Genomic DNA, 16,648 nt, shown 5'->3' with positions numbered 1-16,648 from the left:
AAGGGCGAGCACGGCTCACTCTGCACGTTTGATGTCATCATTAGGAACTTCAAGGCCCCCGCGATCCAAGAAGGAACCATTCCCCCGCCTCATTCTGGGTGACTTGAAAGCAAATTTGAAGACCTCTGCCAAGATTACACGGAGCATGGTTTGAACAGACAGATGGAAAAAATGTTTTGGGTATCAAATTATGGCCATACAGTTTTAATTAAATCACTGATGGGGCAGATAAGAGAGCTGCTGAATGAGCATATGGTACAGACACGAGGCAAATAAAAATGACTCCAAAAATATATTGAATATATAATATTTGTTTTTCATATGACTCCATATTCCTGATGCTGTCCACTGCTAACTGAAAGCTTGTATCTTTGTCGAGCACTCCTGAGTATTACTGTAGTTATGATCATCAAACTCTTCTGTGCAGCTTTCCTCAGCTCCACGGAGCAAATTTCTAAATTACACCCTCCAGCACCTCTAAAGCTCACTAATTAACATGCCTCACCGCTAATCTATATACAAACAGAAATATAAAAATTAAAGTGTTTGGCCTTAGGGGGGATTTACCTGTTGTAAGTGTTTGCTGACAAACAACTAATCCACCCAGCACTTCTGTGCTGCACCTCAGGCTATAGCACTGCTTGTAGTAACCACAACAAGTCTCTGGGAAATCAGGAAGCATATTTTTGAACTTTGGAGCAAGCCAGGTGAGCTGGTTCCCTCCATTTCCTGTATTTATGCTAAGCTAACCTAGTCAATGCTTGGCTTTTGCTCCAAAACTTACCTAACTCAGAGATATGACATTGGAATCAATCCTCCAATCCAACTTTCGGAAATAAAGTCAATTGGCATATTTCTGCAAATGCCGAACAAATCATTTAGCTAAACACATTAAGAATGGCCAAAGAAAAAGCATTATGAGTGCACATGATGTTGAACTCACGAGGCCAAATCATATTTTATTATTTAGTCACTTTGATTACATTAGGGAGATTCACAGCGTGAGGCTCAGCTGGTACATGACATGTATTATTTCATGTTCAGAACATGTGCTCAATAATTGTATTCAAAGACAAACAATTCATATGCGTGGATAAATACTTGTCCACGCATATCCAAATACTTGATCAAAGCGTCAGCTTATATTTGATAAAGCCATTGGCGCTGTCCACTTTCACTCATCATTATTCATCTCACATGTATGGAAAGCAATTAGAACTACACCTCATCACATCTGAGAAAATTACAAATCGAAGTGATGGCCAAGAATCTACGCTGTGCATGAAACTTCCAACGCGTTGCAAAAGAATTACTTGGCACTCGGCTGCTACGTATCTTTGAACTCATCTCAGCATTACAACATGTGAATATTAGTTCTCATGAAGGCGTGACAGGCAGCATAAATGGCAGTGCCAGCCGTGCCTCTTGACCCAGATGAGTTGGAGAGGAGGCAGTTTTGGCGCACAAACAGCACAAAGTCAAGCTCTGTGAAAAAACAAGCCAAAACCAAGAACTGGAGGATAGTCAAAAAGGCTACAAACCCTCTGATCTCTCAGCTTCTGCTGATGCTGTACATAAACCATGTTGTTAGTAGAACCCGGTGAATTGCACTGCCAAGCAAAACGCTAGGTGCACTTTGAAGTTTTGATGAAAGTGCATTGGGGGAGGGGGTGTTACATGAAGAAATTCGGTAAGGTGCCTTTTTTTAAGTGCCAGGAAAGCACCATAGTGGGTGCTTGGAAAACACCACTTCCCATCACCCCAGTGGTGACTGTGTTGTTTCTGTAAGTTGCCCACTGGGAAACAGGAACCTCTTAGATAGATGGGGAAATTCTGGATTTATCTGAAGATCCTGTTCACCCCAAACATTCGCACACATGCTCACACACACACACATACATGCAGTGACCCAGATCCTGGGGAACTGTTTACATCTTAAACCATCTCCGTAGCCCACTCGGCATGACGAGGCCAGAGCAGTGTTTATGTGAAGTGCTGCACAGTAACGTATGGGCCACAGCTGATTCATTCAGTTCAGTCTCTGAGGTGCTTCCTTTATCTTCTGTCTCTATAAACCACTATGAAATAAAGCATATTTGTCAGTTAATGTGTTTCAGACAGAGAACCTCATTTTTCTGGGCTTAGGATGCCAAGTTGGAAAGAGGGTCAGGATTAAACAAACATACCTTTGGTGGTACAGTGGTTAAAAAAGATATCAGAATACTACATTTCTTATTTGAAGAGGACAAAATATTTCAGTATGAGGGAATAATTCAGGCTGGTGGGACATCTCTGGAAATATGCACAAACTAGATGCTGTATTAAATGATCAGTCCTGTCAAGAAAAATAGCTACCAACAATATTTTATAAAGCATTAAAGTATGTGTAAGATACACTACAAGAAAAAGCTTTAGTATGATATAAGAAAAACAACTGGGATCCCCCACCATGTTTATGAGGAAACATGTTAGAGGACCTTTCCAACAATGGGGAATACATCAGAGAGGCAAATCTATTCAATATAAAATACTCCTTATTATCAAATAAAATGGGTCTAAAAGAAATATATGTTGAATGGTTGGAATATGAACTGCCCAGATCACCAAAGGTATGTCTCCTTAGGGACAAAACTGTGGTGCAGCAGTTGAATTCATTTGCACTATTAACAACTAGCTTGATAACTTGTAACCAATTTATTCTTTAATGTTGGGAAGAGCCTCAAACTCCTACACTGAAAATGTGGAGGGAACAAATGATGGAAACTGCGGCATGTAAAAAGATGCTGAGAAGACGGAACGTGAAAAATGATATGGCTAAAGAACAATGGGACAGCTTTAGCTGGTATGTGTCTGGAGGGGACAACCTAACCCTGAAAAGAATCTGATGGTTTGGTACAGTATCTGTAATTGCTGCCATGTACTATTGCCCACCACATTACTGTAACCAAATAACTGCCTTTCTTATATCAATGTCCGTTTGGTTCCCTGACTTTTTTTTTTTTTTTTTTGTTTCCATTTTTGGGTTTGTTCTCAGTTTTTTGTTCTCGCATTTCTCTTTCTGGAAAACTCATTTAAAAAAAGATCAAATTAAAAAAGAAACAGGGTCAGGATTGTGACATGGTTTTTCACAGGCCCTCTCAGCACTTGAAGCTCAGCACAAGTCTACCTTGGCAAAGCTCATTTTTCATTTTGATTTGTTTGAGAATACCACACTCTGAACCCACATCTTATGGCTTGGATTGTTGGCTTATGGCAGCTAATGCAGAAAATAGTCTGATATGAAGAGCTCGTCTGGTTGTTGGATGGAGCCATTTGGCTTTCAGCAGACTGTCTAAACAAGACAGTCTGACAGCAGGCAGAAGTGTCTGGCATCCCAGTCTGGGTCACACCGCACAACTCGATAGCTCCCAGCTTTGTCACTTTAACTCGTCACACTTCTCTTTATGTTGGACTGGACATGACCTCCAGAGTGACAAGCAGCAAACCTCTGGAACCATCAGCAGGCTTATGACCAGTCAACACAAGAGTCTCACTATTCCACTAAGGAAAATCAAGTCATTTTTCTTTTTATTTAAACAAAATGTTTAATGGTTCCATTTACCTCTTTCCAACATGGAGTGTCGGCCAAAAACCCGTATTACATAAGAACTGCACATAATTAGGGCAATTTGAAAGCTACTTGGTAAATGGGAGACTAAATGACGGTCATCAAAGACAGAATGTAAATCGAAGTTTGCACACATTCATTTCGTTCAGAGAAAGTGTTAAAGACTATTGTTCATTTCAAAGCTTGTCCTCAGATACACACGATCATCAGTCTAACCAGAGGGAACAGAAGAAATCTAAAAAATTGTGCAAACAGCAGCTGAAACAATGAAAACTTTGTACTGCTCAACCACTGCAAACACTGTTGGCAACAAAGGAGGAGAAGATTTATGAGTGTATTTGGGACATGCACTTTTGCAGTCAGAGAAGGAGCACTGAGAACTTTACTGAGCAATGTGTGAGGGGTACAAACAGTTTTTTGGATCCAACAAAGCACACTGGCCCTATTCCAAAGCTTTTAAGTGGTCCCTACGAAGTGGCAAAGCAACAGTTACGAGATTTGGATTCAGATGGTTTGTGATGAAACAAATAAACCATGCAGGCCAATGAGTTTGCAAAAACACTATAATGCTCAGAGGAGACACTGTTAAACTGGGAAACACCTTGAACCGGACAGAGATCATGTATCTTTCTGCTCTAGATTTTAAATTTGAGAATGTCAAGAGAGATGTTTTTCAGCAAAAGGCTCTACAACAGATGGTGCTCCACATTTCACAGACTAAAGCTTGCAGACAAGGAAGGAGAGCACAGACTGTTGAAACTAGTCCCAGGAGGTGTTATTCAAGAACATTAGCAAAGACATACACACTTGACTCTTGTTCATGTTTTGCTATTCAAAGCCCAATAGTGTTATGAATCTCTGTGACGTCCAAAATATTAACAGCAATGTAGCTAAGAAAAGGAAAACATTACGGATTAGAAAGATGCTATCATTGGTTGTCTAGGATCCCTGTTCCAAGTATGACCTGTTAGTTTCAGAATTTAATTTAGCAAAAAGTCAGCTTTTATATCTGGCATTTGATTAGAAATTAATTACAAATCTGAATTTTTAGATCTATTTTGTTTTTTGTTTTTTATTTGAGGAGATGGACTTGTTTTCCCATGTTTGATCTAGCTCTCTGGACTCACAGGCAAAGAAGGGAAAAGCTTAATTCAGAATTTGGTCTGTCTTAACAACCTTGGTGTATTTTAGGAGGTGAAAGAAGTCTCTGAGGGCTGAGCAAGAATTAATCCTTTCTTACCCACCCAGTCAGTGCACCAAACCATCTATACCACCAGTGGTCAAACCCCAGTGTGGTCACACATCTCATTCCTCAGGCTTTATGCAGAACGCCCTCATCCATTCATCATTCACCACAGAGGTCCTTGTGTGTTTCTTTCAATAAAATCCTGAGGTTTGATCCTTAGCATGCACCAATACATATAATATCCGAGCCCATTTTCATTATACTGTTGTTGTGTGTTCCTCATAGCAACAAAGTCATGCAATGGCATAGCGGTAAAGTTTGTGTTTTTTTGGAAATTCAAAAATAACTCAACATGAGCCTCTGTCACATTAAAGTCTTACCCTAAATTATAGCTTTTTGTGGATGTTTAATCTCGGGTAATAAATGTTTTAACCTTCAGAGTCTTGGCTTTTCTCACAGCTTGTTTTGCAGGATAATCATGAAGCTTGCATGTCAACTTTGTATTACAGAGTTAAAACCTATTGAAAAACTCTTGATACTAAACAATGTTTATAGAAATAGTTTATCCATTTTCTTGCTCAGAGTTAGATGATAAAATTGATACCGCTCACATTTCTGTACAGTAAATATAAAGCTACAGCCGGCAGCCAGTTAGTTTAGCTTAACATAAAGGCTGGGAACAGGGGAAAACAGCTAGCCTGGCTCCATCCAAAGGTAACAGAATCCACATACCAGCACCTCTAAAGCTCACTAAATTTGTTTTATCAGCACAAAACCCAAAGTGTCAAACCTAAAGTGTCAAACCCAAAGATGTTGTAATTTTACAGAGAGTTATGTACTGGACTATTTCTATGTCAGGACTGGTAACTTAGAGTCTTTGCAGGTTATTTTGCAAGAGTCAAAAATTAAGCCCATGAGGCCTCGTAAAAGAGCCAATTGACATTTTTTTTGTTACAGATTAAACAAACAAGATATAATGTGTGCAATCGTCACTTTTAGAGCTGGTATACTCCTGTTTCCCCTGTTTAGGGTTAGGGTTTAACAGCTGCTTGCTCCAGCTACATATCTTAAAACAACAGAAAAATGAATAATGAATGAATAATGCCACAATACTCAGAATACAGGGCAAGAAAAAACAAAACTAGACTGGCACTCAGTGCGGCGTACATCCTCCAAGGTCAAATATTGACGAAAATGCCTCGCATTGTTAAGGAAAGTGGAAAAAAAAAATGCCCGCCCCTTTAACTGGATCTGCACCAATATTTAATGGGTTCTTCCCTGGCCCAAGCCCCATCCCTCCACCAAATTTGGTGCAAATCAGTTCAGTAATTTTATGCAATCCTGCTGACAAATAAACAAACAAACCAACAAACAAACAAACAAACAAACCAACAAACAAACAAACCAACAAACAAACATGGGCAAAATCATAATCTCCTTTGCGGAGGTAATGATGAAATTTTGTCTGAATGCTCCTTGGAAATTTAATTTAACATTGCCAGTAGTGCCAGTAGTCCAATATGTGTCCCATACTAGAAACAAGGAATAACAGGAAAACACCTAGTCACAGAAACATGTGCAGCGCTTTAACGATAAGCTCCTTTCTCCTCAAACAAGTTTTTCATATGTGGCTGCATAAGGCCAAACATCAGTGAGCAATTAAGGTTCAGTCTTTCTTTGATAAAATCTCTAGTCATTATGAGTTGGATAATTGTGGGTCCTGGCAGAATATTTCCCCTTGTGAAAATCTGGGTGTGTCTGGGGGCTTATCGCACCAGCCACGGAGGCTGGATTAAATCATGTTCTCTCTGTCTGGACGGCCTTCCAGGAATCCCGCTAGTAGCAGCCAGAGCCTGGGTGAAATGAATTACAGTGGAGTTGGATTGATTCAGAAAGCCTTTTTTTTCTCCCCCAAGGGATGAGGCTTGTATTAGTGCAACAACTGGGTCTAGTGCACAATGGAAAGCAGAAAATGTTCTTGAGAAATTTATTTAGCAAAGACTGTTATTTGGATCAGCCACAGTGCTACACAGATAAATGAAGAGATGAAGTTCCACTTAATTTTATAGGTATTGCTTCCCCCAGCTGCCAGCATGAAAATAGATTTTCTGTGAATTTGACCTCATTGAGGTTTTCAGACACTACATGATCAAAACATATGACTACTGCAGTCTACACAATCACAGGCCAAAAACTGTTAAATAACCGGTTCCCTTTTTATCTTCAGGGGCACAGTAGCAGTGGCAACCTGTCTGTTTTGACCTCAGCATTTATAAAGTGGGGTTTGCGAGCTATAACAAATCCAGAAAGAGCCTGATTCTGGATAGAAGCAAAGCAGTGTGGTTGGTGTGGTTCAGGGGCCAGAATCAAAAAGCCTGGAGACGTGGGGAGCTGAGAGGCCATTCAATACTCTCCAGTTTATTGTAGTTGCTCTGATCATTCACTTAGTAAAATGCCACAAGACAGGTCAGCAGGAAGAGCCGTTACAAAGTGCTGACTGAGACCATGCCTACACTGGTCAGTGTCATATGTCAGACAGCTTTGACAATAAGCCAAAGAGGGTTTCCAATAAGAGAGGTGATTGAGAGAATTTTTGAACAGACCTGTAACATTGGTTTGAAAAGCAATAAAAACTTTAACAGAGGTTCAGAAAGAACATGGGGGAAAAAATGCAGACAGGAAGACCAACACAAATCTGAGTTTTGATGTCTGGATATAAAAGAAGAAATGAGAACTTGAGCATGTTGGATGTGTATGGTAGCCCCTTTAGGTGGTCTGCTCCACCACTCGGCCCCCACAAGAACCCTACATCCTGACATCTGAATGCACCGCCCTACCGCTAATTCATGCTTTCAACACCTTGCCCCATATCTGGGAGATGAGCCTGATTGATGCTGTCTCCATCTGCCTCAGCTCCGGAGCTGGAGGCTGGACTGCATTCTGGGATAAGCGCCCCTCTTCTTATAACTGCTGTACACTATTTGTCCCTCCGACAGCTGCATCTGCACAGGCCCGCTTGATGAGATGGATTTGGCTACAGATGGCGAGCCTGCTGGCACTGAGGCACGGAGAGTGTGTTTCTGATGGGGCTTCGGGCGAGTTGGGATGAAGAGAGAGAAAGACATATCTGTCCCACGCTGAGTGCTGAGTTCTCTATGGTCCTTTGTTCCCTCTGGCCTAGCAGGAAGCCAAACACTCATGGGACTCGTTTGGCTCTGTTTGTAGAAAAAAAAAAAAACACCAACTCTTCCTGGCCTGGCTCGTTCAATATTGTTGCGTGTTTAGCTTGCTCACATTTGAAAATCTACACTACATTTATTGTAGACACACATTCTAACAACATATGCTGAATCAATCGCGGTTAATTTCTATCATCGTATGCTGCACAAAGTTCAACATTTCGCTTTCTTGCCTTTTTCCAGCATGAGAGTTCACCTGAGGACAGGGTGGCCTCCACAGCTGAGTCCGCATTCTGCCATGTTGATTTTAAACACATAGTAGCAGAGGTACACAATGCCCCCTCCAGCATCACAAAACCATTGCAGAGGATGTCCAGCCATGCTCCGGAAAGTCCTATCCCATTCATATCACAAGTGAAAATGCTCACCAGGGACTGGGGTTGGGGCAAAGGTCAAGTTTGTAGCACCAGCACGCCAAGACAAACACGCCTGCGATCCACAAGCAGAAAGCCAGTTAACCTGACCCCGTTCAAGTTCATTCCCACTCTACCCACGCAGGGATACAAATCACAGCTCTGGACGCACATAGTCATATGCCTGGTTTAGAACAGAGATAGAGTCCTATTCATGTGAGAGCAACGCATACAACCTGTGGGAATTACCCTGCACTTTACCCCTCAGTTCTACTTCAGCCCATGACTCCCCATCTGCAAGCCTCCTCTGTTTTGGCAGCAGCCAAAAAGGAAGACATGACGATGATGTCCTCTTTGAACAGCAAAGCAGACTGCCAGGTGGTACAGTGGGAAAACTTTCCCAGGCCGAATGTTTAGACACATATTTTAGTTTTAAGAACACCCATATCTGATCAAAGTCGAAAGCATCAAGAGTATTATGAGATGGAAGGCTACAGTGGGATTTGGGCTACTCTTTTAATTTATTATCCTCTCAACTAAGTTATGAGAAACTTGTTGAGCGAATTTCCACTCCTGCCTTTACGTTTATGATCATATTTTATTCAAGCTCTGCGTTTCTGTTACACTCGATATCCCAAATTCTTCAGTGATCGTTACAACCAAGAACACTGGTGATGATAGTAAAACAGTATTTCGATACAGGTGCTGAGGTCACCTAGAGGATTTTGACAGAGGCTCCCGTCAGCGCTGGTCGTGCGGTTTGTCTGGAGTGGGAGTGAAAGCAAGCAGTGATCCATGATTAACATGGAGAACTCCCACTACGACCACAGTTTCCTCTGAGAAACAGCTGTGTGGCTATGTGCAAAGCCTTGAGTCAACAAGCCACATAACCGCCAGTCCTATTAGTCACCAGGCAAACGGTGGGGCTGATATAAGCATAACAGTTAATGCAGAGAAAGCCGCGTGTATCACCCGCTTAAGGGTTTTTTGCTCCGTGTTACTGGGTGTTCTTATTTACCTTCAACATCTCAGTATGTTACTGGGTGTGACTGAATTTGCAATCATCCCTGAAGCAAATTGGCCTCTGCAAAATCGTACAGAACAGTTACTTTCACTAATGGTTTGAAAAACTGAAGCACTGAAATTAAAGCTGAAACATTTTAAACAAAGAACTAGGGATGATAAATGCGAATATATCAATTTTTATATCGATTTAAGATCTGGGTCAAACTAAGGCGACTTGAACTGAAGGCATCAGTGCACAGTTCTGTTATCCAGGTACAACCTGCCAGCTGTCCTGACTCTGATTATGCAACAGAGAACAGAGAGAGAGATGACCTTTGCAGGGATGACCCGCATACTGCACACACATCCTGCTCTGCCCTGCTCTGTTTCCTGCAGAGGACTGATGTCAGAGAATGGCAGGGGTGTGAGGCTGATATGGCGGACTCCTAGGAGGTGGTGAATACGTCCTCTATGCTTTATCACAGTTCCAGCTTAGCCAGGAGTGTTCACCACTGGCCCTGACCTTCATACTGGGAGCTGACGGACCAGCTGTGATCTACAGGATCTTGTGCTGACAGGGACAAGCCTTTCACTACCGCTGAGCACAGCGCTCACAGGAAACGCTGGGTTACAGTGAAACGCATTTGCTCTGCAGCGCAGGTCAGAGGAGGAAACAGTTATTTGTTTGCCAGCTGCATATAGGATGTACCTTTTCAATTTTACAGTTTAAATCCCACAGAACAGGCAGCTGATACATTTGGGACACAGTTGAAAGGGTCAGAGGAAAGGTGGAAGGCCGGAGACAGGAATACAAGAAGAGGGAGTAGGGTATGGAGTTGTATTCACATGTCTCAAAATTTTCACCGAACAGGATGCTGCTCATATGTTTTGTTCATCCCACTAAAGCTTTTACCCAAGGCTGTCACTGATGAATGTGCTGGGTTTGTTCAGTGGGACTGTTCAGAAAACACTTTCTCTAAAATAACATTTCATAGTAGAGGTATACCTGGACAGAGCAGGCAACATTTCTACCATCGTTAGATTTTGATACAGAGTGAGTCCAGATTAAACAGGCTAATCTTTCGGATGTACAGATGTGTTACCATAGATATGGCCACTAGGGGTAGAGCAAGCATTATAAAGGTATGTTCAGACAGAACATGCTGTGAACTGTGGCAGAGGTAGATGGTAATTTGCCCAGACTGGAGCCAGCTACAGCAAAGATATGTCCAAATTTAGCTTTGCATTCTGACTTAACACAAAGGTTTGTTGTGAGAAAACAGCAAAGAAACACTGAGACACTAAGGTGAGCATATAAAAATATGGCTACTCCAAAGGAAGTCTGTGATGATCTGATACATGCCAATGGTGAAGCCTTGCCAAACAAAAGACAGCTAGTTAAATCGAGTGTTTACACAATGATTATTCTGCTAGTAATTGAAAATGTTAAAATCCTACACATTTGTTTATTGGGTGAATAGTTTAATAAAAACACTTCCTTCTAACAGAGTAACCAGACTGCAAAATCTCTTTTAGTTGCTCAATGTCTAATCAAAAAAGTCTGTGTCTAGCCACACAAATTTTGCTGGCCTACTGAAAATTGAGTTAAGCATCATCTTCACCAAGATGTTGACAAACCTCTTAAAATCAACAGCAGACACCACACTTTCTCTGCCTGTCGCCTGCTGAAGTGCACACAGTGGAATTTCTGCTGTCCATACGTACAGCCAAGCCGTACGTATGGACAGCAGAGAGTTTTCTAGAATCTGGACCATAAACTGGTCAGCCCCTTTCTCTTGTTCAGCTGAACTAATTGCTTTCTCTGATTGATGTTTTCTCTTATTATCATTATTTTTGTTCTGTCCCTCCTTGTCTGTCTCATTCCTTCTCTACACTATTTCTTGTTCTTGGCGCCGTTTGACAGGCTGGGTCAGTAAGAGGGTGCTCCTGACATAACAAGTCGAGTCCGCTCCAAGAAAGACATATATAGTACCTCACACCTTCTCTAGTAGGAAAAAAATGAAAGGAGACCGGCTGGGTGCTGCATGTATGGGGTGGCCTTTGCTCTTTCAAGTGGGGGCAAGACCAACATGATCTATCTAAGCCTGAGCATCTGTCCTCCCCACTCCTCTTCTTACTCCTTAATTGAGCCTTGGCACTGGTCTTGTCTCTCTATCTGACTCTCACTCTCTGTGACCTCACATTGCTCGTGCTTTCCTAGCTTTGGAAACAGTGGAACCTCAGCCTGATATATGAAACCAAGACTTGCATCCACCACTTCTCCAGGGGGAACACTGTTCCACCCCTAAAAGATCATTCTGGGCCGAGAGAATGCAGAACATTTGCAGCAGTTCACCAGGGCTGAGCTTTAAATGTGCATTACACAAGCACTCAAACAGCTTCCTGGAAGTACCAATGAAAGAGAGTCAAGTATTCAAATAATTCTTTGAGTAATGTTTAAATGAAGACATTTTACAATTTTGGCAGTAGTTTTTATTCTGTCCTGAAGATTTCAGGGAAATCTGTCAACTAGTAATTGGATTAGTCTGAGCTGAGTGCTTGGAAATTTTGCACTGCAGCACAGGAAAATGTCTCATCTTCAACTTGACAACACCTCTTAGGAACAGTTAGTCAGATTCAGTAGAAACATGATGGTAAAGTGACCAGTCATAGTAGGGGCATTTATGACTCAGGAACACTGTCTGCTTCTTTCACTGTTGAACCTGTAGCCTCGTCTCTTTCTATGTGTCCCAGATGTGACTCAGGACGCAAAAATGTCCTGTGAGTCAAGAACAAAGAAAACATATGCACAGCAACTGTGCGCTCTGCAGAGGTCTTGTATTGATTAGAAAATTTACTATGACTCCAGGATAATTGTTTTGGGAAGGAGGATGTACAAAAACTCTTTTATGAACCATCTGCCAACGCATTTAGTAGAGTTTCATCGAGCTACCACAAACATGTGGATGGCTCAGCCAATGTAATTCCGTAACACCAGCAAAAGCACAAAATGACACAAGACCCTCACAATTAGCAAGAGGAACACCATAAATGTCAGATGTAATTGAGAATGTTTGAGTGGTTTGGTGGAGAGAAATTACCCAGATGACAAACTGGCTAAAAAGTGAATGATGACCTCAGTGCCCAAACAAATTATGGCACTTTAACCAACTGTGAGCAGATTAGAAAAGAACTGGGCCTAAATCCAAATTTGAGCACAATTTGACAAGATAAATCTGAACCTGTAAGCAATAACGATCCATCAAAATATTCCCGGAAACAATTACTCCCTTTCAACATCCTTGATCAAGAATATGGTTCTAGCCATGGCAAAGTGATTAATCAAACCAAAAAGCTATTTCCAACAAAATTGGAACTAAAACAGTCAGACGTTCAAGCCAAGAAACTATTAGGCTTGTCTGATTAGCAGTCTTTGGAGAATTTGCTGAATGCACTGAAAGAGGCCTTAGTCTGAGCAATTATTAGCTGGATGCATCATAGTCACAGCTATTCCAATAAATCAAAGAACAAACTGAAACGGTCAAAGCCTAAAGAAAATATAATCTTCCTGCCTTTATTTTCATAGCAAATAGCATGGGTTAATACTTCTGTCTGGTAAATCAAATTATATTTTCCTATATTTTCCAGATTTACCTTAATACATTTTCAAGAATGGCAGTCTGTGGTAGCAAAGCTTACTTGCTTTACTTGATATTTGTTTTACTTAAAGTGTATTAAAGATTTAACATATGAACCCAGTCATCTGGTTTGATTTATTGCAAAGATAAACACAACTAGTGTTGAATAGGAGTGTAATGAGCTACTGTTTGTTCAAGAGTCTTTAAATAAATGCTTACAGCTCAGTGTGTTAATTTGTTTTCTATGAGCCTGCATCTATAACAGTAATGGTGGCTAAAACAAAATATTGTATATTAACATATGTTCACCACATTTAAAAGAAGTTTTCCTATGCTCTGAAAAAGCACAGCTATCAAAATGAAGATTCTAACAAGAGCTGAAAGTGTAAACACTTATTTTAACTATGAGTGAGTGAACTTACTGTCCAATTAGTGACAGTAAGCGTTTCCCTCTTTAATATCTGTTGACAACAGAAAAAAAGCTAAGAGAGCTATTGTGACAAACCAGTGCTAGTCAGTCAATAGTTCACAAACTACCACTACAAGTAATCCCTCCATTATTACTTCCTGGTGTGGCCAGGCAATAAATTAGAGTTAATGGAAGACCTTTCTATTAAAATGTTTTTTGGCAAAGCCCTGAAGGATCTTCCTGGCTATAATAGGAAGTAGGGAGGCACAGCTGCATCACTTACACAGTGTGGACAGGCTGTCTGGTGGTCGCAGGTCGTGGGGTCTGGACCTTGATGGTATCGATGACCTGTCTTTCTGAGGGTCTTCTCCGTGGTTTCTGGAAAGGGTTGGTGCCGGGTTGAATGCGCCTGAGGGCGCCTCCGTCGCGGATGTACACCTGCTCTGGAGCCACCTCCTCACAGCGGGGCCCCTGGAAGCCTGAACGGCATACACAGGTATGTGGTCGGCTGCAGGAGCCACGGTTCTGGCAGGGGGGCTGGCAGTCAGCTGAAGAGAGAGCACAGATGGAGATCAAGTTTTCAGCAGGTCACGTTAGAGCATGTGCCCCCCCTTGTATGAAGGAGCAGTAGCAGGAATGGCTTTTCTGCTACTGCTCTTTCATGGCTTTCCCTGATCTCAACACTGGGGCTCACTTCAAATTGATTCAATCAAGAGGCCATTAGTTTCACTTCTCAACCTTTTTTTTGTCTGTTTCATTCAGCAGAGAGCCTGGAGGGGCTGTCATGTTCAATTTCTTGAGCCTTTAACTGCCCTGTTTAGTCTAAATGTATATGATCACTTACATTAAATCCTTATCCAATTTCTTACTGAGGTAAAGCCTGTGCATCAGGTTCATGGCTCAATTTGGTGCCGCCGGCATTTCTGTACGGAGCGATTTCCTAAAAATACCTTTCGTCACTGATGTAGAATCCAGTGTGTGCTTTCACTGTAACAGAGGCAGCTTAAAAAGGTAATAAAAGTAAGAGGTCATAAAAAAATGAGCGAATGGGAAAAACTGGTTACTGAAGGCCAACTGCAAATAGCTGACACTTCATCAAAGAAAATGCCTGTAGTGCTGTATCTTTTATTTTAAAAACAAACTAAATCTGAAGGGGCTTACTGTACTTAAAAGATGAACGTGAACATAATGTCTTGATAGTCTGCAAAGACACAGCACTGAGGTCATTTTATGGTCATGGAAAAATAATCTGTGTCACTCTACCAACCCACCCCACACCCTCTCATCACATTCCTGATACTTGAAGTACCGAAAGACCTGTGGCACGCAATTTAAAGTAAATAAGCTCTCGATCTTGTGACACAAATGTATGTAGTAAACAGCACTTGAGGATTTATGACATTGTCCTCAAACAGTAAATCAGGCCACTGGTCTGTGGTGGCTAAAGCAAACAGCGGCACTCTGTCAACAGGGCAATGGAATGCTATTGACACAGATGCTGTGGACACTGACAGATCGCAGGCAGGAACGCTGCCATGGCTCTTGGCAGTGAGGAGTGCTGGCAGTCGAAAAGGGCCCCACTGGGTGCGAACAGCGCTCTACCTGCTGCACACTTCCTGTTATTGCAATGCTGCTCAGACGGGACCGCTTGATGTTTCTTTAAGCCTTGAGTGAAAGTTAAAGAAGGAAACGCTTTGTAACAAATGTCACATCAGACTTTGATTTCCATAGATATGTTCCCACACTGAGAGCCAAATTAAGCTCTGTATTTTGGTTTTCTCAGATCATGATACATGTTAATTGAAAGACCACTGCATTACGCATCGTCAGCCTGTGGTATGATGAGAAAAACTAACAAATTGAGGATTGAATATCAGACAATCACCACTCTCTTCTGCTTTATGGTAAAGCAAATTTTATTTAGACCAGCTTATTCACTCAAGCATTTCGTTTCAACTACTCTGAGGAAAATGTAGACCCTTTTTTGATGAAGCAAACACATTTAGAGAAATGCGGTTGTGGATTTGTATAACTTGGTATGTGATCCAAATTTTCCATCATGGGATAAAATAGGAATTGCCTGAGCTCTGTTTGGCAAGGAGTTAAATACATCGTCTAACTAAAGTACGGGCTGGCTGGGTGCCATCTCCTTGTCCAGAGTCTGTTTAACCTCAAGTTTGAGGATAAAGCGGTGAATCAAATGGGCCACAGATTCCAGTGACATTATGCTTCAGGGGGAGAACTTGGTAATGTGTGAAACGGCATTCTTCAAATAAACCGTCTGAATTGAAATGAGAAACAGCACGGGGCAGAAAAATAACCCAATAAATGGCGGTTCATGGCTGGCTTAAGATGGGATATGTGTTCAGTCGAGTGACGTGTGACCCGTTTTTAGCTGCGAGGCACAGAACTGACACCAGACAAACATGTGCTGCGCTGACAATAGAGTGGACAGGTCAGTGACTCCGTGCCTGACATGTGCCCACATGAAGCCCATTGCGTGGCTGCGGCATACAGTGTCACTGCCTGTCTGTGTTGTCTCTGGGCCCTGCCTCTGGGCTGTTGAACACATTGTCGCAGTAATTGCTGTCGTACAGATTTGTCTTGCACATCATTAAAACTAATTGCCTCGCATTCCACCCATTTCACAAATATGTGCAGCAATTATTACTTTGCGAGAGTAATAATAAAATGAGAATCCATCGGAAATAAAAGAGGAGAAATGGCAAACATTCCTGGCATTGCCACTTCAGCCTTAATTATGGCTGAGACAGACTGGCCAAGTTTTGAGAGATTGTGTCCAGATCCAGTCATCTGAAAAGAGGAGACTATTAGACTGTTGTTGGCAGCTCTGAACCTCCCAAACAAACATGCTGATCCAGACGAATCAGTAATAAAACACATTATTAATATGGAAACCACATTTTCTTTGGGCTTAGCTAAAATATCTTTAACTTCATATTTAAGAGAGTTAGATGTCTTCAAATCCTCTCAAACTCAAGCCACATAAGGATACTCATCAAAAAAGTTTAAGGAGGTATTTACTGCCTGAGTAATGCCTGACAGCTACGATACATGCAAATATCCATCTTTCTGCAAATAGAGTTCACTTGGGGGTTTAAGAAGCCCTTCATAAATAATATAAGTTCTTGGTTGGTTTTTAAGTGATCACAAAAGCAATTCTGTACATACTGTATATTAAAAACAACCC

At 41.6% G+C, this 16,648-nt stretch overlaps 1 protein-coding gene across 1 annotated transcript in view; it reads right to left on the bottom strand.

The window, feature by feature from the left end:
* The window catches only part of LOC121197346 (latent-transforming growth factor beta-binding protein 2-like), a 79,659-nt gene that overhangs the window by 51,273 nt on the left and 11,738 nt on the right, over window positions 1-16,648 (bottom strand). The window contains exon 3 of the mRNA XM_041060912.1: window positions 13,721-13,985. Coding sequence (XP_040916846.1) covers window positions 13,721-13,985 — 265 coding nt within the window. The remainder of the gene's footprint in view (window positions 1-13,720; window positions 13,986-16,648) is intronic.

Source organism: Toxotes jaculatrix, chromosome 17, assembly GCF_017976425.1.
Source record: "Toxotes jaculatrix isolate fToxJac2 chromosome 17, fToxJac2.pri, whole genome shotgun sequence".
NCBI lineage: Eukaryota > Metazoa > Chordata > Actinopteri > Toxotidae > Toxotes > Toxotes jaculatrix.
Note: the sequence above shows the minus strand (reverse complement) of the source record. Positions and strands in the feature narration are given on the sequence as shown.